This window comes from Patella vulgata, chromosome 2, assembly GCF_932274485.2.
Source record: "Patella vulgata chromosome 2, xgPatVulg1.2, whole genome shotgun sequence".
NCBI lineage: Eukaryota > Metazoa > Mollusca > Gastropoda > Patellidae > Patella > Patella vulgata.
In genome coordinates, this window is record NC_065880.2 from 55,023,128 (window position 1) to 55,051,065 (window position 27,938).

Consider the following 27,938-nt stretch of genomic DNA (forward strand, 5'->3'; position numbering starts at 1 on the left):
TGTTTTCAGATGAGTCAAGGTTCACTGTTGATTTTTTGGACAGACGTAGGAGGGTGTGGCGTCGTCGAAACGAGCGCTTCCAAGACGTTAACGTCATCAGACATGATCGATTTGGGGGTGGTTCTGTTATGGTGTGGGGAGGCATCACTGTTGCTGGAAGAACGGCTTTACATGTTGTTGCAGGGCGTGTTACAGGCCAGTACTACCGGGACAACATCTTGGCAGTCCATGTTGTGCCGTTCGCACGACGTCATGGCCGCCGTTTCATCTTCCAGGATGACAATGCAAGATGTCACAGGGCCAGGATCCTTACAGGTTACCTCCAACAACAGAACATCACCACATTACCTTGGCCAGCACTGAGTCCCGACCTCTCCCCCATCGAGCATGTCTGGGACATGCTTGGACAGAGGTTACGTCAACGTCAACAACGTCCTGCCAATGTCCAAGAACTTGCTGCTGCGTTGCAACAGGAATGGGACAATCTGGACCAAAATGACCTTAGACGTCTCATTAGGAGTATGCCACGTCGGATCAGTGCTTGTTTGGCAAACAGAGGAGGATTTACCCGTTACTGACTTGGTTGTGATGCTGTGGTAACTTTGCTGTTTGACCCCGGGTATCATTTTACCCTTATAATGGTCAGTCTGTACCTTACTTATTCTAACAATCATTTGGAATAAAATGATGAATGTGAACTTCATTTCATTTTGTCATTTGTTTCTTCGTCAGTTTCATTAGGTGACTTTAATAACACTTAAAAATCAAATATCCCCTACTTTTTTTGAATAGTATATCATAATGTCCACTTTTCCACCGACATGCTACCTTATTCACTGAAGATGGGCTCAGCTCTCGTCAGACTTTTATACGCCCACATTTTCATGTGGACTTATATTGTCGTGGCCCCTGTCCGTTCGTCCACAATTGTTTGTGGACACTCTACAGGTCACAATTTTTATCCGATTTCAACGAAACTTGAAATATAGGTTTATCTTAAAAAGATCTCAATTGCTTCCAATATTGGCATGTATCAGACTGAAACTTCATGGATTATGGCCCCTGATTGCGTTTTTAGCTTGTGGATCCTATAGAGGTCACAATTTTTATACGCCCACATTTTCATGTGGACGTATATTGTCGTTGCCCCTGTTCATCCACAATTGTTTGTGGACACTCTACAGGTCACAATTCTTATCCAATTTTGACGAAACTTGAAATATAGGTTTTTCTCCAAAAGATCTCGGTTGCATTCGGTATTGGCATGTATCGAATCGAAACTTCATGGATTATGGCCCCTGATTGTACAAAAAATCACGTTTTTAGCTTGTGGACCCTACAGAGGTCACAATTTTAAACCGATTTTGATGAAACTTGACATGCATGTTTATAACCCAAAGATCTTGTTTCCTTTCGATATTTGCGCATATATCGGATCGTAAATTCCTGAATTATGGCCCCTGATTATACGAAAAATCGCCTTTTTATACGCTCACATTGAAATGTGGTCGTATATTGTTATCGCCCCCATCCGTCCGTCCAAGCAATTGTCGACGCTCTAGAGGCTAAAGTTAATATCCGATTGACTTTAAATTTATACACAGTGTTTAAGGTCATGAGACGAAGAAGCCTATGGATTTTCAGTGATTTCCGATAATTACTGCCAGAGTTATGGCCCTTGATCACTTAATATCCGATTGACTTTGAATTTATACACAGTGTTTGAGGTCTTGAGAGGACGAATTATATTGGCCATTGATCACTTTGAAAAATCTTGTGAGGCTTATGAGGCTAAAGTTATCATCAGATTGACTTCAGATTCATACACAGAGTTTAAGGTCTTGAGACGAACAAGTATATTGATTTTCAATGAATTTTATGACTTGAACAGCTAAATCCATGATATTAAAAGCTTTGTATACAAAACGTTAGCATGGGGCAGAACTTTATAAAAACCAAACAAATTCTAATACTTTTCTGATAATTACTTCGTGAGTTGTTGCTCTTAAGCAGATTTTAGTGTATTATAAATGTTTCATTACCAAAAAAAGTAAAAATATGCGACAACTCTTGTTGACTGCCCGGACGACTTAGCTGCTGTGGGCGTATGTTTCATTGCCTGGCAACCTATCTTTATGACTTGAACAGCTAAATCCATGATGTTAAAAGTTTCGTATACTAAATGTTAGCATGCAGAACTTTATAAAAACCAAACAAATTCTAATGGTTTTCTGATAATTACTTCATGAGTTGTTACTCTTAATCAGATTTTAATGTATTATAATTATAAATGTTTCATTACCGAAAAAAGTAAAAATATGCGACAACTCTTGTTAACTGCCCGGACGATTTAGCTGCTGTGCACGTATGTTTTGTTGCCTGGCAACCAAACTTTTAGCTTGTGGTGCCTCTGGAGGTCACAATTATTATCCAATTTAAAAAAACCATTTGATTATCCAATTTAAAAAAAACATTTGATTATATCACTGTTACACCGTAATGAAGGTTGTAATCGGACCAAAATTGGTGGACAAAAGGTAGAGTGGCCCACAGACTCAATTATCTCTACTATATAAGCTGACCTGTTTTAACAGCATGTTGTCACGCGGATCAAAACTTTGTTTATGAGAAAAGTGCTCTCACGGGCTCGCTCGTGCACTGTAAGCAGCAAACAGTCGCCCAAAATAGACATTCACGTGACAATATTCATTCACTTATTTATCAATGAAGCCATGTAAAAAATTATTCTTTACTCGTTGGACTTTTAAAAATAAGTAGTTAAGAACTAGATTAAAATTTTGGCTAAAACTCAGCGATTTAATTTCTAAGTTAGTTGATTGAACCAATGACGTATATATTGTAACGGTTCTCGGTTCAAAGTCAACTCATGTAGTTTTGCCCTTTTTCTATCTTTTAAATCCACTCTCGTGGCAACATACCAACGCTGCAGGACTGTGAAAGTTACTTTTATTTAACCGTAAAACTCTATTGTTAGTGGGCGCTTTAGTTACTTTAGAAGTTACATTTTTGCTAGCTCTAAATACACAGAAAAAAATTGAGACTGGAAATTAATTGAACGAAATTATTTTCCCTAGTCTCGATTAACCAGACGTGTATGATTAAAATAAAATTACGGTACTGGGGCCTGTTTCACGAAATTTTAACTAAGATAAAATCCAAATTTTAGTAATTTGATTGGATAATATTAGACTGATTGTAGTGCTTAGTCAATCAAAATTGAAGTATCTACTAAAATTTGGATTTTATCTTTAGTTAAAATTTCGTGAAACAGGACCCTGGTCACAAGACTCGGATTCTATTCATTTTAGGGCGCTGCAAATTTGGTTACAAAACGTTTCAGTTATTATAAATCCAGCAACAACTCATTTTTCTAGAACTGAAATATAACCAAAAAGACACGCATTGACTGTTTCATAATTATTAAAAATATGAAAACGCGACACGATGCGTAAATTGTGCGTCTTACTTTCGAGAACAATAGCTATAAAACAGAAATTTCCAGATTGTTACGTAATACGACACAACCAACCATAAGTGGTAACAGAATTTTCCAGTCATATAACAGATCAAAGATTTTTTCGTCAACGCATTTTCACGTATCAACTTCTATTTTTGGATTATCCAATCATATCAAAAAGCATGCAGTTCCACCTTGAAATGGGTTCAATTGATTTACGGTTTATTGTATAATTTATAACACAGTTTAGAGGACAATGTGTAGGAGTCGCATTTTTGACTTCTAAGTAGATTCTTATACGGAATTCCGGATGCAATGCTAGACATTTAGACCACTGCTGTCGAACCGATTTGAAAATGCTTAAGTCTTTTTTTCTTTGCGCATGTCGTGTGCTTGTCGTGTGTTTTTGATGTGTATGATTTTTATATTTGTGATAATTATTTGAAGCAAAATAGGATTATCATAAAGGATATTTAACATCTACAATATGAGTACGGTAAGCACTCTCTACATACTGCGTTTGTAAACCACAAGATTCACCCCTTATTAGAAAGTTTTAACTATAGTCTATTGCATGTAAACGTTTAAAAAATCAGCTCAAAAAACAGACATCTCTCTCTCTCCCTCCCTCTCTAACTAAGGGCTGCGCACGCGTACAAATGTTAAATTCAATCGTTAATTGTACGTACGTAAAAAAACGAAGAAAGCCGACTGCTGAAATTAAGAATTCGTTTTCCAGAGCAAAATTTGATTGGATAATATTAGACTGATTGTAGTGCTTAGTCAATCAAAATTGAAGTATCTACTAAAATTTGGATTTTATCTTTAGTTAAAATTTCGTGAAACAGGACCCTGGTCACAAGACTCGGATTCTATTCATTTTAGGGCGCTGCAAATTTGGTTACAAAACGTTTCAGTTATTATAAATCCAGCAACAACTCATTTTTCTAGAACTGAAATATAACCAAAAAGACACGCATTGACTGTTTCATAATTATTAAAAATATGAAAACGCGACACGATGCGTAAATTGTGTGTCTTACTTTCGAGAACAATAGCTATAAAACAGAAATTTCCAGATTGTTACGTAATACGACACAACCAACCATAAGTGGTAACAGAATTTTCCAGTCATATAACAGATCAAAGATTTTTTCGTCAACGCATTTTCACGTATCAACTTCTATTTTTGGATTATCCAATCATATCAAAAAGCATGCAGTTCCACCTTGAAATGGGTTCAATTGATTTACGGTTTATTGTATAATTTATAACACAGTTTAGAGGACAATGTGTAGGAGTCGCATTTTTGACTTCTAAGTAGATTCTTATACGGAATTCCGGATGCAATGCTAGACATTTAGACCACTGCTGTCGAACCGATTTGAAAATGCTTAAGGCTTTTTTTCTTTGCGCATGTCGTGTGCTTGTCGTGTGTTTTTGATGTGTATGATTTTTATATTTGTGATAATTATTTGAAGCAAAATAGGATTATCATAAAGGATATTTAACATCTACAATATGAGTACGGTAAGCACTCTCTACATACTGCGTTTGTAAACCACAAGATTCACCCCTTATTAGAAAGTTTTAACTATAGTCTATTGCATGTAAACGTTTAAAAAATCAGCTCAAAAAACAGACATCTCTCTCTCTCCCTCCCTCTCTAACTAAGGGCTGCGCACGCGTACAAATGTTAAATTCAATCGTTAATTGTACGTACGTAAAAAAACGAAGAAAGCCGACTGCTGAAATTAAGAATTCGTTTTCCAGAGCAAAATTTGATTGGATAATATTAGACTGATTGTAGTGCTTAGTCAATCAAAATTGAAGTATCTACTAAAATTTGGATTTTATCTTTAGTTAAAATTTCGTGAAACAGGACCCTGGTCACAAGACTCGGATTCTATTCATTTTAGGGCGCTGCAAATTTGGTTACAAAACGTTTCAGTTATTATAAATCCAGCAACAACTCATTTTTCTAGAACTGAAATATAACCAAAAAGACACGCATTGACTGTTTCATAATTATTAAAAATATGAAAACGCGACACGATGCGTAAATTGTGCGTCTTACTTTCGAGAACAATAGCTATAAAACAGAAATTTCCAGATTGTTACGTAATACGACACAACCAACCATAAGTGGTAACAGAATTTTCCAGTCATATAACAGATCAAAGATTTTTTCGTCAACGCATTTTCACGTATCAACTTCTATTTTTGGATTATCCAATCATATCAAAAAGCATGCAGTTCCACCTTGAAATGGGTTCAATTGATTTACGATTTATTGTATAATTTATAACACAGTTTAGAGGACAATGTGTAGGAGTCGCATTTTTGACTTCTAAGTAGATTCTTATACGGAATTCCGGATGCAATGCTAGACATTTAGACCACTGCTGTCGAACCGATTTGAAAATGCTTAAGGCTTTTTTTCTTTGCGCATGTCGTGTGCTTGTCGTGTGTTTTTGATGTGTATGATTTTTATATTTGTGATAATTATTTGAAGCAAAATAGGATTATCATAAAGGATATTTAACATCTACAATATGAGTACGGTAAGCACTCTCTACATACTGCGTTTGTAAACCACAAGATTCACCCCTTATTAGAAAGTTTTAACTATAGTCTATTGCATGTAAACGTTAAAAAAATCAGCTCAAAAAACAGACATCTCTCTCTCTCCCTCCCTCTCTAACTAAGGGCTGCGCACGCGTACAAATGTTAAATTCAATCGTTAATTGTACGTACGTAAAAAAACGAAGAAAGCCGACTGCTGAAATTAAGAATTCGTTTTCCAGAGCAAAATTTGAAACTTTGATGTGACCAAGAAACATAACTCTTTTTAATGAAAAAATCTTCCGCTGTAACGCTACTTGTTGATCAACTTTACCATATAATTAGAAAGTCCCATTCAAATGGCCAAATCACACAAATATCCAACTTAGCAATAGTTTAATTGTTAATGAATGATGATTTTAATGGTAAGTCTTATCATATTTGATAAAATAAGCCCCAAATATAGCTCGTTTATTGAATTTTTGTTATTTGCACGAACCACTCTACAAAAGGGCCGCCGCTCGTACACGAATAGTGTAAAAATTAGGTATATCAAGGTTGTGGACCCTGCAGAGGTCAAATTTTCACCCGATTTTGATGAAACTTTAAATGCATGTTTATAACCCAAAGATCTTGTTTCCTTTCAATATTCGCGCATATCGGATAGTAACTTCCTGAATTATGGCCCCTGATTGAACGAACAATCACGTTTTTTAGCTTGTGATACTTCTAGAGGTCACAATTATTATCGGATTTAAAAAAACGTTCGAATATATCACTGTTACACCGTATTGTTGGTTGAGGTTGAATATCGTGAAAATCCTACCAAAACTGTCAGACAAAATGGCCGTCCCTCGTATGCAAATAGTGTAAACATCTGGTATATTAAGGTTGTGGACATTCTGGAGGTCACAATTTTGATCTGATTTTGATAAAACTTGAAATGCATGTTTATAACCCACAGATCTTGGTTCCTTTTGATATTTGCGCATATCGGATCGTAACTTCCTGAATTATGGCCCTTGATTGTACGAAAAATCGCGTTTTTAGCTTGTGGTCCCTCTAGAGGTCACAGTTATTATCCAATTAAAAAAAACGTATGAATATATCACCATTACACCGTAATGATGGCTGTGTTCGAATTTCTTGAAAATCGGACCAAAACTAACGGACAAAATGGCTGCCCCTCGTAGGCAAATAGTGTAAATATATGGTATATCAAGGTTGTTGACCCTCTAGAAGTCACAATTTTGAACCGATTTTGATGAAATTTGAAATATGTCTTTATATCCCAAAGATCTTGATTTCTGTCGATATTTGCGCATATCAGATCGTAACTTCCTGAATTATGGCCCTTGATTTTTCGAAAAATCGCTTTTTGTTTAGCTTTATCCATCTCTTGCAAAATTTGGGCGTATCCTGCCTGGCAGCCGCTAGTTATCTTATTAAAAAAGCATCTTAACCATATAAAAAAAAATAAAATAAGGATTTGTTATATTTTTGTTATACAATTTTCAAGAATTTCAATAAAAAAAAATTTCTTCTCAGGTTAAACTAAACATACATTATGCAAGAGCTAAATCTGCCTATCGCAGGTCTTTCTTTAGGCCTGAAATGTTATCTAACTAAATTATTAATTAGACATTGATTAACTTATCCAGACCATCATCAACTTTCGATGCCATTGCTTGCATGCGATATTTAGTGGATTGGAATACATTTTTTAAAAAATAATTAAACGCAAAATGGATAATGTGGTCGTATATTGTCGTCGCCCCCGTCCTTCCGTCGGTCTGTCGGTCCAGCGGTCTGGCGTCCACAATTGCTTGTGTACGCTCTAGAGACTAAAGTTAATATCCGATTGACTTTAAATTTATACACAGTGTTTAAGGTCATGAGACGAAGAAGCCTATTGATTTTCAGCGATTTCCGATAATTACTGCAAGAGTTATGGTCCTTGATCACTTCAAAAAATCTTGTGGACGCTCTAGAAGTCAAAGTTAATATCCGATTGACTTCAAATTTATACACAGTGTTTAAAGTCATGAGACAAAGAAGTCTATTGATTTTCACCGATTTCCGATAATTACTGCCAGAGTTATGGCCTTCGATCACTTCAAAAAATCTTGTGGACGCTCTAGAGGTCAAAGTTAATATCCGATTGACTTCAAATTTATACACAGTGTTTAAGGTCATGAGACAAAGAAGCCTATTGATTTTCACCGATTTCCGATAATTACTGCCAGAGTTATGGGCCTTGATCACTTCAAAAAATCTTGTGGAAGCTCTAGAGTTCAAAGTTAATATCTGATTGACTTCAAATTTATACACAGTGTTTAAGGTCATGAGATGAAGAAGCCTATTGATTTTCAGTGATTTCCAATAAATACTGCCAGAGTTATGGCCCTTGATCACTTTGAAAAATCTTGTGGACGCTCTAGAGGCTAAAGTAAATATCCGATTGACTTTAAATTTATACACAGTGTTTAAGGTCATGAGATGAAGAAGCCTATTGATTTTTAGCGATTTCCAATAAATATGGCCCTTGATCACTTAATATCCGATTGACTTTGAATTTATACACAGTGTTTGAGGTCATGAGACGACGAATTATATTGGCCATTGATCACTTTGAAAAATCTTGTGAGGCTTATGAGGCTAAAGTTATCATCAGATTGACTTCAGATTGATACACAGAGTTTAAGGTCTTGAGACGAACAAGTATATTGATTTTCAATGAATTTTTATGACTTGAACAGCTAAATCCATGATATTAAAAGCTTTGTATACAAAACGTTAGCATGGGGCAGAACTTTATTAAAACCAAACAAATTCTAATGGTTTTCAGATAATTACTTAATGAGTTGTTACTTTTAATCAGATTTTAATGTATTATAAATGTTTCACTACCGAAAAAAGTAAAAATATGCGACAACTCTTATTGACTGCCCGGACGATATAGCTGCTGTGGGCGTATGTTTCGTTGCCTGGCAACCTATTTTTTTATCTTACCGACTTTAGTAATGATGATCGAGGTTACGGCTAAAATTCAATTGCTTATATCTTGATTCAGAGTGGAGTAATTTGACTGAGTTTTTAAGCATATTCTATTTACGTTATCTATTTTTTAACTATTATAGCAAGAACTGCTAACTCTTTATCTAATCTCCCATAATGCTCCTTTAAGCAGAGTGATTAGTAATTTGATTGGTCAAGATTTTGAAACATGATAACTTTGATTCTAATGCTTGAGAATGATGGAACTTGGTGTATAGTTTCATAACATTGATACCTTGACACAGTTCGATATTGAGTGTGTTCTCTGACTTATTAAACTGAAAGAAGTACAATATGTTGTGATTTCAAACTACATTTGGAAGTTCCAATATTGAGATGTCAATTTATAAATTTTAATGAGGAACTGATTGATTCAGTAGTAAATGTATTTTAAGTATTGTACTTTCCAGAATGAGTGTAGTTTTGTCAGTTTAAGAGATGTTGAACGAGTGATAAAAGTTATGGGTTGGTTTAGTACTTCGCACGATGTACTTCGGGAAATCAGAATTAAACTTTCAGACGATGAAAATATTGATGATGATGAAGGTGAAGATGGTGAAGAAATGGTAAAATAATTATTATTTATATAGAGCTAGCATTGAGAAGTAGTAATACTGTGGACTCTGTCACTTCCGTCATCTGAATACTAAGGCATTCTGTGAAATCTGTCATCATTTTCATGTCCTGATTTATTTCCTTATTACTTCAACCCAAAAAGTTTTGAGCAGTCTGGATTCTGAATATTCTGAATTACGACATCAATCAGCAGTCCCGTCACATGATTTGTGTACAATTAACATTGGATAATCCGGTCGTAAAATCACTATCAGTGGGTGTTAACCGACAAGCAATCACCAATCAATTATCTGTGAGCATAAAACAAGTGTCGGTCTTTGTTGATTACCTTGATAATTTATAATCTCTTGGTATAAGTATTCAATTGATTGTACTACAGTATTGGACATTTTAAAGCGGAAAGATGAATTCAAAGAGTGCTTTAAGGGCGTGGACAAACACAACCTGTCAGTCAATTGGTCGGCCAATTGTAAGGTTTGGATGACAAGCGCTATTTAGTCAACTTTAAATGATTATATAAATTCAAAGTACCGGGTAAATTGTTATGCAATTGTTTGATATAATGTAATAAAATTTTGAATGTTAGTAAATTTGTATGAATATCGGTAAAATTCTAATTATCGCAACCAATCTAATACGAAGAGGCTAAATTCTGTAGATACTGTGTGTTAATTAACAGGGGTGAGAAATTGACTGAAAGGTGATTATCACCTTGTTAATTAACACACCGTATCTACAGATTTTAGCCTCTTCATATTAGATTTGTTGCGATAATTAGAATTTACCAATGTTCATACAAATTTACTAAAATAGTTAGAAATCTATACCGTAAACATACAAATCACATTATTACTACTTCTCAGTGTAGTCATGTGTAACGGTGGTCCTGTCGATCTTGAAAACTTATTTAAAATATGATAATGGGAATATAATGTAGCAATTATCAAATAGTTAATAAACCATACCTTCCATCATAAATCCACAAAATAATACCATGCCTTTCATTATGACTATAGATATCACTAGGGATTTGGTATCGTTTAGAACGGTTTTTTTAGCACTGGAAAGTATGCATAGAGTTCACTTTCAAAACATCGTTCGATAATTGATAAAAATCGTTTAAGAATTACATAAATGAGTTAGTTAGTACTATGGCTTAGTTTATTGGTAACGGGTTTAGTTTCTCCGAGAGGCGTTTAAAAATGGCCGACCCGTTCACTTATCTACAACGTTTACTTATTAGACGAGCCGTCTGCTTTCCCGAGATACGTTGAAAAATCAACACACTGATTACTTATCTACGGCCTTTACTTATTAGACGGGCCGATTACTTTCCCGAGATACGTTGAAAAATCAACACACGATTAATTTATCTATGGCGTTGAAAATTTAGATGAACCTTTTAATTTCCTGCAAGCCTTTATCCGATCAGTTAATTTTTATTACGATTATATACATATGAAGTACGAATAAAAAAGGGGAATATAAAAAATGCACACCCATAGATGATCACCTTACCGTGGTCGTAGTATTATATATTATCCACTATCCTATAAACTTAGTATTCCATCACTGACAAATAAATCAAGAATCAGTAAATCACGTCCCAAGTTATACAATTGGAAATCGGAAAATCACGTCCCAAGTTATGTATCTTTTTTAAATCACAAATGAATTAACTAGTCTTCCATCTGTACACGTGTTCATAAGTCGAGCTTACAATGACGGTGCGATAATCTCGCGAGACTGTACAGATGTCAGCTGTTACGTTACCTGGCTATTTCGTACTTAGTTCATTCATACCTCACATGAATCATTTCATACTTCACTTCGTACCCCAAAAGGATTCGTGAGGTGCAAATCACGTGCGTATTCTAATTTTCCTTCGGCAGCCATTTTTATAAATTTAGCGCAGCCTTTGGATTTAGGAAAAGGAACTAATCAATTTGAGGTACAAATCTCGTGCATATTCTGGTTCGGCATATTCAATTTTTTTCAACTTATTTCAACAACATAGGAAAAGGTACGAATCAATTTGAGGTATGAAGTGAGGTACGAATGAACTAAGTACGAAACAGCCAGGTTACGAAACAGCCTGCACCCGACTGTATATTAGACTGGCGCCTAAAAAGGTCCCTGTCAATCTCTATAGACAAGCTGTCGCCCATTTTCAGACAGCGTAATTACTTGATTGGGGGCTTCTGTGCAATTTAGTTGATTATTGGGTACAGGTGTTAAATTTTGGTACTGATTCAAAATCAACATTCCAGAAAAAGAAAAGGGTTTATAAATAAAACAGAACATATATTTAGCTATGATAATCTAATAACAAAAACCAATTGTATGTATTTATATGTATGTACACTAAATATTAAAAACAATCACAAATATCAGCATGAATACTAAAAACACAACAGCATGCACAAAAAGAAATCAAAATTGGAAAACAATCAACGGATTTATATATAATTTAATAAAAAAAAGCAAATTGTATGTATTGATAATGTAAATGAACCATTTAAATCCTAAACCACAGTCTGTTAAAATTGTTAATAAAAATCTGTGTCTTTAAACATCTTCCGGTCAATCAAAATTCAGAGCCAACCAAATTAAGCCAGAGTTATTTTAGTATTCAAAATAAACGCAACTTCTATGTTGTGAAATTCGTCTTTTATCTACGATTATCATATTATGTGTGAAATAGCTTTATTTAACGCCCGCTTCAATTATATCGTATTAGTCACTGATCTCCCCTTAATCTATATTCCCATACACATTAATTACAGAAAAGGCCTGTGTATACACAGTATTATGAGCTATTTTCCTTTTGGTCAGCCGGTTGTTATTTGGAATATAGGATGGAGTTATGTGTTAATTTTACTATGACAAAGGGAGAAGACGACCTGCCCTCTCTTCTCTAGACAGCAAATTTATAAGCGTGCTTTAAGAAACTTTTGGTATCCGAGGACCTTTTTATTTTGTGTTTTTAACAATTTTCATGTGTAAATAATTTAATTAAATCAACCTGTCCATAATATCCTATCCATTGTATTGGACGTTAAATCTTTAATAAACAACACCAACAACGTCATAAATGAACGTTATTACGGTATAGATTAATTATTTGATTGGTCGAATGCTATTGTTTTATTAATTAACATCTGTGGTCAAGTGCCTGGGTGCCATATGAAACCATGTTTTTGAATATACATTTTCGTAAGTACAGTATGGATTAATTCTTTGATTGGTCGAATGCTATTGTTTTATTAATTCTCACCTGTCTGGGTGCAGGTGCCATACAAAATAATGCCTTTGAATGTACAATTGAGTCATAAATGTCCCTTTTTTATAGCTCTAGAGGCTAAAGTTAATATCCGATTGACTTTAAATTTATACACAGTGTTTAAGGTTATGAGACGAAGAAGCCTATTGATTTTCAGCGATTTCCGATAATTACTGCCAGAGTTATGGCCCTTGATCACTTCAAAAAATCCTGTGGACGCTCTAGAGGTCAAAGTTAATATCTGATTGACTTTAAATTTATACAGTGTTTAAGGTCATGAGACGAAAAAACCTATTGATTTTCAGCGATTTCCGATAATTACTGCCAGAGTTATGGCCCTTGATCACCTCAAAAAATCTTGTGGACACTCTAGAGGTCAAAGTTAATATCCAATTAACTTTAAATTTATACACAGTGTTTAAGGTCATGAGACAAAGAAGCCTATTGATTTTCAGTGATTTCCGATAATTACTTCCAGAGTTATGGCCCTTGATCATTTTGAAAAATTTTATGGACGCTTTAGAGGCTAAAGTTAATATTCGTTTGACTTTAAATTTATACACAGTTTTTAAGGTCATGAGACGAAGAATCCTATTGATTTTCAGCGATTTCCGATAATTACTGCCAGAGTTATGGCCCTTGATCACTTTGAAAAATCTTGGTGACGCTCTAGAGGCCAAAGTTAATATCCGATTGACTTTAAATTTATACACAGTGTTTAAGGTCATGAGACGGAGAAACCTATTTATTTTCAGCGATTTCCTATAATTACTGTCAGAGTTATGGCCCTTGATCACTTTGAAAAATCTTATGGATGCTTTTGAGGCTAAAGTTAATATTCGTTTGACTTTAAATTTATACACAGTGTTTAAGGTCATGAGATAATTATTTCCAGAGTTATGGCCCTTGATCACTTCAAAAATCTTGTGGACGCTCTAGAGGCCAAAGTTGATATCCGATTGACTTTAAATTTATACGCAGTGTTTACGGTCATAAGACAAAGAAGCGTATTGATTTTCAGAAATTTCCATTAATTACTGCCCTTGATCACTTCCAAAAATCTTGTGGATGCTCTTGAGGCTAAAGTTAATATCCGACTGACTTTAAATTTATACACAGTGTTTGAGGTCATGAGACAAAGAATCCTATTGATTTTCAACGATTTCCGATAATTACTACTAAACTTATGGCCCTTTGAAAAAACTTGTGACATTCTAGAGGCTAAAGTTATCATCCGATTGACTTCAGATTGATAATTACTTCATGAGTTGTTACTCTTAATCAGATTTTAGTGTATTATAAATGTTTCATTACCAAAAAAAGTAAAAAATATGCGACAACACTTGTTGACTGCCCGGATGATTTAGCTGCTGTGGGCGTATGTTTCGTTGCCTGGCAACCTATCTTATTAACATTAATTACTTGATTGGTTGAATGCTATTGTTTTATTAATTCCTAACTGTAGTAACCAGCCGGGTGCGGGTCAGTTCATCCCACAACCATTTCACCTCAGACTGTTTCAAGTTTCAAGTTTTTATAACCCTTGAGTCACAGACTCATTGGGAAAAACAAAAATATTTACAAAACAAAAAAAAAAGCAATACAAATATCCATATATACTATTATATAAACACAGTATTACAAACAAGAATCATGATATTACAAACTTTTGAGACTGAGAAGAGAGCTTTTCGACCCTGTTCAGCAATGTGTTTTTGTATAATTAGATATTTACCATTAAATTTTTTTTTATCGGGCTGTTTCACCCCCCTTGTTATTATAATTAACTGAGTTGTACTTATCGTTAAATAAACTGTTACATAAACAATAATGTATGGGATAAATATGTTTTACTCGTCGATTTTTGTTGATTACCGATCACGACCAGGATTAGTTCACCGCTGTATGTTCGTATTGTTTGTTAATTGGCGTTATGATTTTAGATCTTAGGTCAGTTCACCGATGTTTTTGTAGTAAAGTATATTCGTATTGTTTTTATATTTGCCGTTATGATTTTAGATTAGTTCACCGATGTTTTTGTAATAAAGTATACTCTTATTGTTTGTTAGTTTATGATGTCTAACATCATTTATCTTCTTTATAAAAAAGGTATTTTATTATTACATATTGACAGCTTAATCAATCGCCAAAATACATCATGGACTCTTAAGTATTACCCAATAATCAACTAAATGGCACAGGGGCCCCCAATCAAATGATTATGTTGTCTGAAAATGGGCGACAGCTTGTCTATAGAGATTGACAGTGACTGTTTTTGGCGCCAGTCTAATGTACAGTCTCGCGAGAGTATCGCACTGCTATTGAGAGCTTGACTTATAAACATATGGAAAACTAGTTCATTCATTTGTGATTTAAAAAGATACATTACCTGGGATGTGATTTACCGATTTCCAATTGTATAATTACCTGGGACGTGATTTACCGATTTTTTTATTTATTTGTCAGTGATGGAATACTAAGTTTATAGGATAATGGATAATATATAATACTACGACCACGGTAAGGTGATCATCTATGGGTGTGCATTTTTATATTCCCCCTTTTTATTTGTACTTCATATGTAAATAATCATAATCAAAATTAACCGATCAGATAAACGGCTCCCGGGAAATTAAAAGGTTCATCTAATTTTTCATCGCCGTTGATAAATTAATCATGTGTTGATTTTTCAACGTATCTCGGGAAAGTAAACGGCTCGTCTAATAAGTAAAGGCCGTCGATAAGTAAACAATGTGTTGATTTTTCAACGTATCTCGGGAAAGCAGACGGTTCGTCTAATAAGTGAACGTCGTAGATAAGTGAACGAGTCGGTCATTTTTAAACGCCTCTAGGAGAAACTAAACCCGTCACCATTAAACTAAGCCATAGTACTAACTAACCCATTTATGTAATTCTTAAACGATTTTTATCAATTAACGAACAATGTTTTGAAAGTAAACGCTATGCATACTTTCCAGCGCTAAAACCCCGTTCTAAACGATACCAAATCCCTAGTGTATGCCCCTTATTTATTGTAACAAATATTAGTCACAATGACTTTTGTCACCAGCTGTACAATACTGCACAATACTCATAGTCAACTATTATTTATTATTTACTCTGTCAAAAAAGTAGGGGATATTCAGAAACAATACAAAACTCCGGAAATGCACTGCTGTTTTTTTAGAGGTAACCAGTGTATGTTAATTTTAATAACAGGCTAATTGCCTACACATGAACATAAACAGTTCATATGGGTGGCTTATCTGACGGCCCCATTTCACTCGGAAAGAGATACACTGTCAAAAGTGAAAATGGACGTTTTTGATTTTTGTCTTGATATTGAGTAATTGCTCCACCAATCCTCAGACATTCAGCAATTCGTCGTGGCATGCTCCTAATCAACCGTCCAATCACGATTTGGGGCAATCTGACCCACTCCTCTTGGAGTGCTGCGGCCAATTCTTGCAGTGTTGTCCGTTGACGTCAACAAACTCGTCTCCCGATCATTTCCCAGACATGCTCTATATTGGAAAGGTCAGGACTCATGGCTGGCTAAGGCATATGGACAATATGGTGCCGCACATTGAGCAAAGGGCAGAACTATCGATGGCCAGGATGTGGTCACGGTAGTACACACCAGATTCCTCCCCACACCATAACAAACCCACGCCCAAATCTGTCATGCTGTCTGACATTAACGTTAGCATGACACTCATTTACATGCCTACAAACGCAAACACGCCTATCAGTGAAATTCGGAGTAAATCTGGACTCATCTGAGAACATTACACGCACCCATCGACGATTATCCCAATTTCTTGTAACTTGGTACAAGTTTACAGAAAGCTGATTGGCCGTTTTTCCTTGATTTCACTGGACCTGTGTACGTATGTATCAATCCGGGGCTTGTGTAGTGGCTCTAGGACAACCTGAACTAGGTCTATTGTCAACATTGTGTGTTTGTTGGTATCAGTTCCACAGTCTGCTGATCACAGACTGTGACACATTAAGCATGTTGGCTACTGCTCACTGTGTAGAACCCATTTGAAGCATGCCAATAGCATGTGGACGTTCATCATGTTGAAGACGTCTCATTGCAAATTAAACTTAACACACTAAAGCAAAGATACGCTAAACAGTAAATCTTATGCAAGAACCGATAGGAAAGCAAACATGGATAGAATAAACCAGCACACGGCAGTTTTCATCAACCCTTTCTTGAAGTGTCAAATTTGACAATGAACCCCTCCCACGTATATGGCGCTATTGCGTGTCGCATGTGCAGCTCAGTGTTCTTTTAGGGTGATATGTTCTTCATCTGTGAACATACTCTCAAAGCATGTCAAGTGTCCATGACTATTTATCATATCACAACCTGCATAGGTATTTGCATTTCAATATCCCCTACTTTTTTGTCGCTCGCCTTTCGAAGATAGCAGGGAACTATTAAAATGGGTTCGTCCGTCTGTCTGTCTGTCTGTCACACTTTCTAATTGAGCTATAATGTTCAAACCTGGTGTAGGTGTTTATTAGGTCAATGCATTGATGGAGTTCGAAGATGGGCATTTTCGGCTTAGGGTAATTAGCAGAGATAAGCAGTTCTAATTAAGTGAGAGTGATGAAACTTGATGTATAGTTTCAGTACATCAATACCTTGACTAAGTTCGATAATGAGCATTTTCTGCTCACAGTAAGCATAGCGATAAGCAATTTGATTGACTGAGACTTTGGAACACAATAACTCTCCTTCTAATTGAGCTAGGATGTTCAAACTTGGTGTAGGTGTTTATTACGTCAATGCCTTGGTGGAGTTCGAAGATGAGCATTCTCTGCTTAAGGTAAACAGAGATAAGCAATTTGATTGGTTGATGCTTTGGGACACGATAACTTTAGTTCTTATTAAGTGAGAGTGATGAAACCTTGACTAAGTTTGATAATGAGCATTTCCTGCTCAGGGTAAGCAGAGTGATAAGCAATTTGATTGGTCGAGACTTGGGAACACAATAACTCTCATTCTAATTGAGTTAGAATGTTCACACTTGGCAGGGTGTCTATTAGGTGAATACCTTGATGGAGTTCGAAGATGAGAATTTTCTGCTTAGGGTAAGCAAAGATAAGCAATTTGATTGGTTGATACTTTGGGACACGATAACTTTAGTTCAAATTAGGTGAGAGTGAGGGCACTTGTTTTATAGCTTTATTACATCAATACCTTGACTAAGTTTGATTATGAACATTTTCTGCTGAGGGTAAACAGAGCGATAAGAAATTTGATTGGTCGAGACTTTGGAACACAATAACTCTCCTTCTAATTGAGGTAGAATGTTTAAACTTGATGTTCATTAGGTGAATGCCTTGATCGAGTTTGATGATGAACATTGTCTGCTTACGGTAAGCAGAGATAAGCAATCTGATATGCTCATGCTTTGGGACACGATAACTTTGGTTATAATGAAGTGAGAGCGATGAAACTCATTATATCATTACCTTGAATAAGTTCGATGGTGAGAATTTTCTGCTTAGGCTAAGGAGCGATAAGCAATTTGATTGGTCAAGACTTTGGAACATAACAACTCTGCTTTTAATTGAGGTAGAATGTTTAAACTTGATGTAGATGTTCATTAGATGAATGTCTTGACTGAGTTCAATGATTAACATTTTGAGCTGAAGCTAAGCAGAGCTAATCAATTTCATTGGTCAATGCTTTGGGACAAGATAATCTTGATTCTATCTGATAGAGAGTGATGAAACTTGGTGTATAGTTTGATTGCTTGATACTTTTGAAAAAAAATGAATGTGCGATTTAATAATATGTGTCATCTATATATTTTGGGATTTCGGCAGGGGACATCAGCCTCACTGTTGGCTTTTTTGAAGAGTATATATAGTATTCTTTCAGTTTTACAATATTGTATTTTTTTTTTTTTTCAGATAAATGATGCAAGTTTGGCCCTCATTCTGGCTCTAGCTGTGTGCTATCGTGCTGGTTTAAGATGTAGAGAAGAATTTGATGAAAATATTGTTGAACAGTTCACAGCACCATGCTCTGTTCCTGGAGGCATAGATCAATTTAAAGCAGTCATTGAAAAGTATGTTTACTGTTTGTAGAACACCTGATACCACTTATTTTGGAAGTTAATATAGCTCAGAATCTATACTTTTATTTTTTGTCTCTATATTATGACTGTGTTGTATGTTGGGTGAATTCAGTCGACTGTATGCTTGAGGTTTTTGTTCTGGATAATCCTGCAGTGATTGTTGCTGTGTACAGTCATTGAATAACATTCTAATAACATTTATTTATTATCAGGTGTCAAGAAATATTCCTTGAAGATGTAGAACTGGATATAAACATTGCTAAAAATCAAGCATTGAAAGAAAACCTGTTTCTAATGGTTGTATGTATAGAACTTCGTATACCTTTATTTTTGGTTGGTAAGCCAGGCAGTTCGAAATCATTGGCTAAAACTATTGTAGCAGATGTAATGCAGGGGAACTCATCGCGATCAGAATTCTTCAAACATTTCAAACAGGTAAGATTATAGAATAAAATTAGAATTAATTCATATTCAGAATATTTCAAACTTTTGACTGAAAGATTACATATGATGTGATATTTCAATTAAAAATAATCTTTTATTTTATACTGCAGACCCACATGATATCATTTCAATGCAGTCCATTATCTACAGCTGACGGTATAGTAAGCACATTCAAACAGAGTGCAAAAATTCAGAAAGAGAAAAATTTGGATACTTTTGTTGCCACTGTTGTTTTAGATGAAATTGGTTTGGCTGAAGATTCTTCAAGAATGCCATTAAAGGTACGTAATGCAAAGATTGATACATTATAGTTACATTTTAAATTAATTAGTAATGTCGAAACACAAGAATTATTGAATTTTTTGGGAATTCACAAAAGCTGCACACTTTGTCTTTATCAAGCAAATAAGTGAATAGTAGTCATATATATACAACATATGCAACAACAATAGCAATTTAATACAATTCAGACTTAACTCCTTTGAATTTGTTGCCTTCATTTGCAAAGCTTCTTGTGGGCATAAAAATTTGTAGATTGAATCTTGCTATACCCTTGTTGTGTGTTGTATATTTAAGACATTGCACCCTCTACTTGAAGATGGCTGTGAAGGAAATGAAGCCCGTGAACCACATAAAAAGGTACCCTTGTTTTATTAATTCATTCAGTGACATCCACCCAGATGTTCTTTGAAAAAAAATCTATTAAAAAAGTTTTGTCTAGTTGTAAAATCAATATCTGAGATATGTCGGTGTTGTAAGATGGAACACAAACACCATTAATTCTTAATGGTTCAGTCAAAAATATCGGTTGACAAATATTTTCTGTATGATGCTTTGTAATGCATTGCTTCATGTGTGATAGTTTTAGTATTAGATATGTTGAATCTTTCTACAGGTTGCGTTTGTTGGAATATCAAATTGGGCTTTAGATCCAGCTAAAATGAATCGAGGTATTTCAGTGCAGAGAGAAGTACCAGAAAATGATGAACTAATGGAGACAGCAGAGTTAGTAAATTGTGAAAAGTTTTTCTCTCTTTGTGTGTTTTAATGCAAATAAAGAAGGTGGGAATCCTTCGGGACTAAATCTTATTTAGCCATCCGTTGCAAAAGTTCTTAAGTGTGAATCCATTTTGATTTAAATTGGTTCAAATATTATCTAACGTGTGACATATCATTTCTGTCACAGTCGGGATTAGTCGTGAAATGTCCAATTATTTGTATCGTAACATTTCTACTCGCGCATCCTTTGGGATGAAAAAGTAAGTGAACCAATTTTGGTCTGTTATATTTAATATCTGCAAATTGTTCTTTGATTCGCTTTGAAAAAAGGATATGTAGGCCAGTAAGCAATAGGTAGACTATATTTCTAGCCTGGTAATATTATGACAGGGAGATTTTATGTTGGATTGTACCAATAAAGTAATAATATTGGTCTTATTTGCTGCAGATATATCAGCCTTTAAATGATGTGATTGGCTTTTGTTGTTGCCCCTATCTGTCTGTCTGTCAATCCGTCCATCCACAATTTGTTTGTTGACACTTTACTCCGATTTTAATGAAACTTTGAATTTAGGTTGATCGTAAATTCATAGATTATGGCCCCTGATTGTACGAAAAATCACGTTTTTAGCTTGTGGATGTATTATGCCGTTGCCCCTGTTCGCCCACAATTTATTTGTGGACACTGTACATGTCACAGTTTTCATGTGGACGTATATTGTCCTCGTCCCTGTCCATCCGTCCGTCCACAATTGTTTGTGAACAGTCTACAGGTCACAATTTTTATCCGATTTCAACGAAACTTGTAATATAGGTCTATCTCCCTAAGATATCAGATCCTTTCGATATTGGCATGTATCAGACTGTAACTTCATGGATTATGGTCCCTGATTATACAAAAAATCGCATTTTTAGCTTGTGGACCCTAAAGAGGTCACAATTTTTATCTGATTATGTTGAAATTTGAAATGTAAGTTTATAACCCAAAGATCTTGGTTCCTGTCGATATTCTCGCATATCGGACTGTAACTTCCTGAATTATGTCCCTTGATTGTACAAAAAATCACGTTTTTTAGCTATGGAGGTCACAATTTTATTTCGATTTAAAAAAACATTTGAATATATCACTGTTACACCGTAATTTTGGTTGAGTTCGAATTTCGTGAAAATCGGACGAAAACTGCCGGACAAAATGGCCGTCCCTCATACGCAAATAGTGTCAACATTTGGTATATCAAAGTTGTGGACCCTCTAGAGGTCACAATTTTGATCCAATTTTGATGAAACTTTATATGCATGTTTATAACCCAAAGATCTTGGTTCCTGTCGATATTCGCTCATTTCGGGTCATAACTTCCTGAATTATGGCCCTTGATTGTTTGTGGAGACTCTACAGGTCACAATTTTTATACGATTTTGATGTAACTTGAAATATAGGTTTATCTCCAAAAGATCTTGGCTACTTTCGATATTGGCATGTATCGGATTGAAACTTCATGGATTATGGCCCCTGATTGTACGAAAAATGACATTTTAGCTTCTGGTCCCTCTAGAGGTTATCCGATTTAAAATAATGTTTGAATATATCACCGTTACACTCTAGAAGTCACAATTTTTATCCGATTTTAATGAAACTTGAAATGTATGTTTATAACTCAAAGATTTGCACAGATTAGACTGTAACTTCCTGGATTATGACCCCTGATTGTACAAAAAATCACTTTATTTTTTTTTAGCTCGTTCTCTGTCCATCACTTGCAAAATGTGGGCGTATTTTGCATGGCAACTGCTTGTTATCAAATTTTAAAAACCGTTTTTACATGTATATATCACCATTACATATATCACCATTGCCCCATAACGAAGGTTGATTTCGAATTTTGGGAAAATTGAAATTAAACTCACCGACAAAATGGCCACTCCTTGTACGCAATTGTAAAAGTATATAATTTTTGTCCGATTTGATATTTGCAGATTTCATATATACTATTACTTCCTGGATTATGGCCCCTGATTGTACAAAAAAAATCATAGTTTTTTTAACTTGTTCTCTATCAATCTCTTGCAAAATGTGGGTGTATTTTGATTCACAATGGCTGGTTTCTTTTTTTCGAAAAGTGTGCTGTATAATTTCGAATCGGATAATAGATGCCATTTCTCTTGAATGGGCTTACTAAATTGAACAATAGTGGGATTATAATCCATTATATAAACATTCAACTTCGTTTTGGTGAGGTCAAAATAGTTTTCACTTGGATTTGAAAGCACATATTTTTATAAGGTGTCAGACCAGTAAAGTTTTTGATCTAAACAATGATGGTTAATATATATGAAAACCAAATTTGCTGTTGAATTTCCGAAGTATTTTAGTCTCCGGTATAATGGCTGATGGCAGAACAATTATGTCATGTCTAAAGTTGACAATATTTAACTGAAAAAAATAACATTAGTGTGCTTCATGTCAGTGTTAGTCATACTTACCAATATTGTGTTTCTTTTATAGTGAATTGTGCAAGTATGATTGCTATTTGCAGAGCTATTGAATTTAAGAAATGCGTTATATTTTTTTCCAGAGGTATTTGTCAAAGCTCACCAATAGTATACAATAGTATAAAACCAGTACTAAGAAGTTTAGCTGAATCTTATTTAAAAATATTTGAAATAGCTCGAAAGAAAAGAGAATTTTTTGGCCTGAGAGATTTTTACAGGTGAATATGTTTTAGTGTCATGATAATAATTGAGTCTTCAGAAGTAGGACGGTAATCCCCACTTCAAAATGAAATGTGGTTTAACATCATATTTTTCTTCAGCAACTTAGCTAAAGATTGATTAACACAAGACTTTGCTAAATGTTGATTACATAGTTTGACTGTATTAAGGTGTGACATTGTAATTAATATTGCAGTCTGGTAAAAATGGTTTATTCTTTTGCTGCCAAAAATGAGAAAACTCCCTGTTGGCACCAGTTAGAACATTGTATTCGTAGAAATTTTGGAGGACTAGACACAATTGATGCTGTGAAAGTTTTTGGGGATCATATGAAAAATGTCAGAAAAGATCAAAAAGTAAGTCTGTTTAATATGACATGTTTATGAAACAACTTTACAATATTGCATCAGATTGAACATGCTGATCATTGCTTGACTTTATATCAATTTCTTTTAAAAAATTCAGCCTCACGTTGGAGATCCAAGTTGTACAGCTTTGGGATTGATTGAAGCTGGCCTTTTTGGTGATGGAACTCAAAGGTAAATATTTCTTAATTTATTATTTTGTGTAATAAGCATATATTGATATTTATATGTTTGTTGAATTGTGTGATTAACATCTTTGTCCCCCGCCTTCCGAAGAAAGCAGGGGACTATTAAAATGGGTTTGTCCGTCTTTCAATCCGTCCGTCTGTCTATCTGTCCGTCACACTTTTTGGGACACAATAACTCTCCTTCTAATTGGGCTAGAATGTTCAAACTTGGTGTAGATGTTTATTAGGTCAATGCCTTGATGGAGTTCGAAGATGAGCATTTTCTGCTTAGGGTAAACAGAGATAAGCAATTTGATTGGTTGATCCTTTGGGACACGATAACCATAGTTTTAATTAAGTGAGAGTGAGGAAACTTGGTGTATAGTTTTATCACACCAATACCTTGACTAAGTTTGATAATGAGCACTTTCGGCTCAGGGTAAGCAGTGTGATAAGCAATTTGATAGGCCAAGACTTTGGAACACAATAACACTCCTTCTAATTCAGGTAGAATGTTCAAACTTGGTGTAGGTGTTCATTAGGTGAATGCCTTGATCTAATTCGATGATAAACATTGTCTGCTTATGGTAAGCAGAGATAAGCAATCTTTATTGGTTAATGCTTTTGGGTATGATAAATTTGGTTATAATTAATTAAGTGATGAAACTCCGAGTATAGTTTCATTATATCATTACCTTGACTAAGATCGATGTTGAGAATTTTCTGCTTAGGCTAAGGAGAGAGAGAGAAATGGGGTTTAACATCCACTCGACACAAACTAGGTCATTTCGGGACTAACATATGGTTTAATTTTATTTCAATAATTCACTTGTACGTAGGGGTCTTTAGCAGTGGGAGGAAACCAGAGGACCCGAAGAAAACCCATGAGGTGGGACAAGCGACCCTACTCCTTGTCATGTACAACCAGGGATTCGGAACAACGCCAGTTGACTCAATGACTGGCACATGCTAACCATTCGGCCATCCAAACCCCTGCTTAAGCTAAAGAGAGATAAGCAATTTGATTGGTCAAGACTTTGAAACATAACAACCCTCTTTTTATTTGAGGTAGAATGTTTAAGCTTGATGTAGATGTTCATTAGGTGAATGTCTTGACTGAGGTTCAATGATTAACATTTCGAGCTAAAGCTAAGCAGAGCTAAGCAATTTCATTGGTCAATGCTTTAGGACAAGAAAACTTTGATTCTATCTGATAGAGAGTGATGAAACTTAGTGTATAGTTGATAATCAGTTTGATTGCTTGATACTTCTGAAAGAAATGTGCGATAAATTAAAATGTGTCATCTATTTATTTTGGGATTTCGGTGGGGGACATTAACCTCACTATTGGCTTGTTAGTAAAGATACATTATGGGAGATTAGATAAAGAGCTGGTAGTTCTCACTATAATAGTTAAAACCTAGATAATGTAAAGGGAATTTGCTGAAAATTTCAGTCAAATTGATCCAGCCCGAACCGAGTATTTAGCGATTGAATTTTGGGCCTAGCCTTGATCATCATTACTAAAGTCGGTACAATAAAAAACATAGTCTCGATAATCCCTTTGTTTTTCCATTTAATCAGAAGCAGCAGACTGAGTTCTAATCCATTAAATATCGCAGGCTAGCGATGCCATCAAAAGTTGATTATGGTCTGGATAAGTTAATTAATGTCTAATTGATAATTTAGATAACAGTTCAGGCCTAAAGAAAGACCTGCAATTAGCAGATTTAGCTCTTGCAAATTGTATGTTTAAGTTTATACACTGCAGTGATGGGATTTCTAAATTTTTCTTGTTGGACATTTTACCGAAAATAAAGGGGCATAACTCTTATCGTTATTTAAGCAGACGGATTCATACCACAATTAAAAATTATGTCTCAACAAAATATTCAAATCCCGTACATAATAAAAATAGATGAATCTCGCTATTTTTCATATTTAATTCCCGTACGGCATTCAAATTTATGACAGTCACAATCCTACAAAATAATTCATTTCGTAATACAGTAGAATCTGTATGAGCAGCCACTCCTATTCAGTGACATCTCCTTGTAAGCGGTCACGATAAATTCCCCCCGTAAAAATTCCATTGTTTCATCTTTTTAATCAACGGTCACTCCTCTAACGTGGCCACTGTTGACTGATACCATCTTGTCGTTCTTCGTAACATCCCCGCTAATCCCGTGATTAATAGTTAATTAACTGGACCCCCACTGATCAGGTAAAAATAAATGTGAAAATAACAATAAACCCGTGATTATCTGTTAATTAATCTTTTGTTTTATTAAACGACAAACAGATCATTGTTTTCACATGTAACGAAACATTATTAGATACTGATTGAATAAACTAAAATCACCGACGAAGCTGAGTTTTGTCACAATCATCTGTTTTCGATCGACACTTTGTTGCTAAACAGACGTTTTAGCTCCTCCAATAATATTACATACTGAGTTACACCCCCTGAAAATCTGTGTCAAAATCAGCGATTGATTTTTGTTCATGTGCTTTTTTGATAAAATAAAATTAATTCATGGATTTTCTTCATAAAAATGGATAAATATTATCGAATGCATCACAATGGTAGACAGTAGTATCGATGTTGGTACAAAATGACACGGTCACAGAAGTCATGTGGGAGATTTGAGTCAAATATTTTCGTTCAGCATGTTTCAACGACGACCAAATTTACCGATGCAAATATTGATGTTTCCAATGCATCCAAGCATAATATTTAATTGATGTCAGCACAAAAACACTGAGATTTTATTAAGACCCACTCCCGTTAAGCGGTCAGTCATGAAAATTCCCTTGAGTGGCTGCTTAATACAGATTCTACTGTACATTGAATGAAAGCTTGCCGATCCTGCTTCAGCATCAAATTCACAATAGTAGCCCTAATATTCCTGCAAAATTACGTGTCTTCGTTTTTACGGCAGTAAATGAATGCAGAACTTCCACAATAAGAATCGTTTTCTTCTTTATAAAATGTCAACAAAATATCCAAATCCGCGCGTAATAAAAATAGGAACACCTCGCTATTTTTCATATTTAGTTCCCATATGGTATTCAAATGCCAGTAATATTCCTATAAAATTACGTGTTTTCGTAATACATGTATGATAGATTGAAAGCTTGCCTATCCAGACCTACTTGTAAAAAGGCATAGCTTCCTTTAGCGTATGGCGTACATGACTCATAGCACATAGCTTCATCGTAAGCACTGCCTTGTAAGCAATTTTCGTTCGGCAATCAGGATCGTGGAAAAGTGTCACTGTTGATGAGAATTTCTTTATGGAATCTTAAAAGACGTAAAAGATATCGCAGACAAAATGACTGTCCATTGATTTGGGGTGCTATATACTCTTACGATATGTGATATCTAAGACTAGTTAATACATGCTGTCAGTTGGTACATGCTGTTATTAAAATTTCTGACAAGTCAATGTAGAAACCACGAGGTAAACACGTAGATTAAAATTATATCATTCTTATTGGATTGATGTATAGTCCGACAAAGGGGAAGCAATGACTTCTGTTTAAGATTAGATTGATGAATTGTCCGACAAAGGATTAAGTCAGTCAATCATAGCAGATTAAGTAGTTAATCAAGGTAGGTGTATAGACGGTATAACATGAAAAATACGTTGATCTTTTAATTACCTAATCAATCCAGACTATTTTTAACAATAATCGGGTAGGTGTATAGACGGTATAACACGATAAATACGTTGATCGCTTAATTACCTAATCAATCTAACCTATTATTAACAATAATCGGGTTGAGTGGTAGTTATACACTAGTACACTTTATTAATTTTGGAATTTTGAATATTATTCACCATATATTGATATCCGATTGGGCATATTCCTGGTCGGACATTTTTGGACGTTTAGAAAAAAGCGTCGGACATGTCCGGAATATACAGGCGAAATCCCATCACTGATACACTGTAATAATAAATATTTTACAGTGACAGTCGTTACCTATTACTTCTCACTGAAAATTATGAAGCTTTGGGAATTTTACAAGAACAGATATTAAAGAAACGTAGAGTACAGACAATCTTTGGATCTAGTTTTCCACGAGATCAGGAATACACTCAGGTAAAATATAATTTTTAGTGACTAGTTTCATTATGGCAGCTACCTGCATAATTCTAGAAATAGTGGTAATGTTCAGTTGTTGTG

General features: G+C 34.9%; 1 protein-coding gene across 1 annotated transcript in view; it reads left to right on the forward strand.

Moving 5' to 3' along the window:
- Positions 1 to 27,938, forward strand: part of LOC130010729 (E3 ubiquitin-protein ligase rnf213-alpha-like) — a 368,341-nt gene that overhangs the window by 143,089 nt on the left and 197,314 nt on the right. Inside the window, exons 29-38 of the mRNA XM_056098708.1 lie at positions 9,511 to 9,666; positions 18,894 to 19,051; positions 19,273 to 19,495; positions 19,615 to 19,785; positions 20,081 to 20,143; positions 20,400 to 20,509; positions 23,077 to 23,211; positions 23,409 to 23,568; positions 23,678 to 23,751; positions 27,722 to 27,854. Of these exons, the coding sequence (XP_055954683.1) occupies positions 9,511 to 9,666; positions 18,894 to 19,051; positions 19,273 to 19,495; positions 19,615 to 19,785; positions 20,081 to 20,143; positions 20,400 to 20,509; positions 23,077 to 23,211; positions 23,409 to 23,568; positions 23,678 to 23,751; positions 27,722 to 27,854 (1,383 nt within the window). The remainder of the gene's footprint in view (positions 1 to 9,510; positions 9,667 to 18,893; positions 19,052 to 19,272; positions 19,496 to 19,614; positions 19,786 to 20,080; positions 20,144 to 20,399; positions 20,510 to 23,076; positions 23,212 to 23,408; positions 23,569 to 23,677; positions 23,752 to 27,721; positions 27,855 to 27,938) is intronic.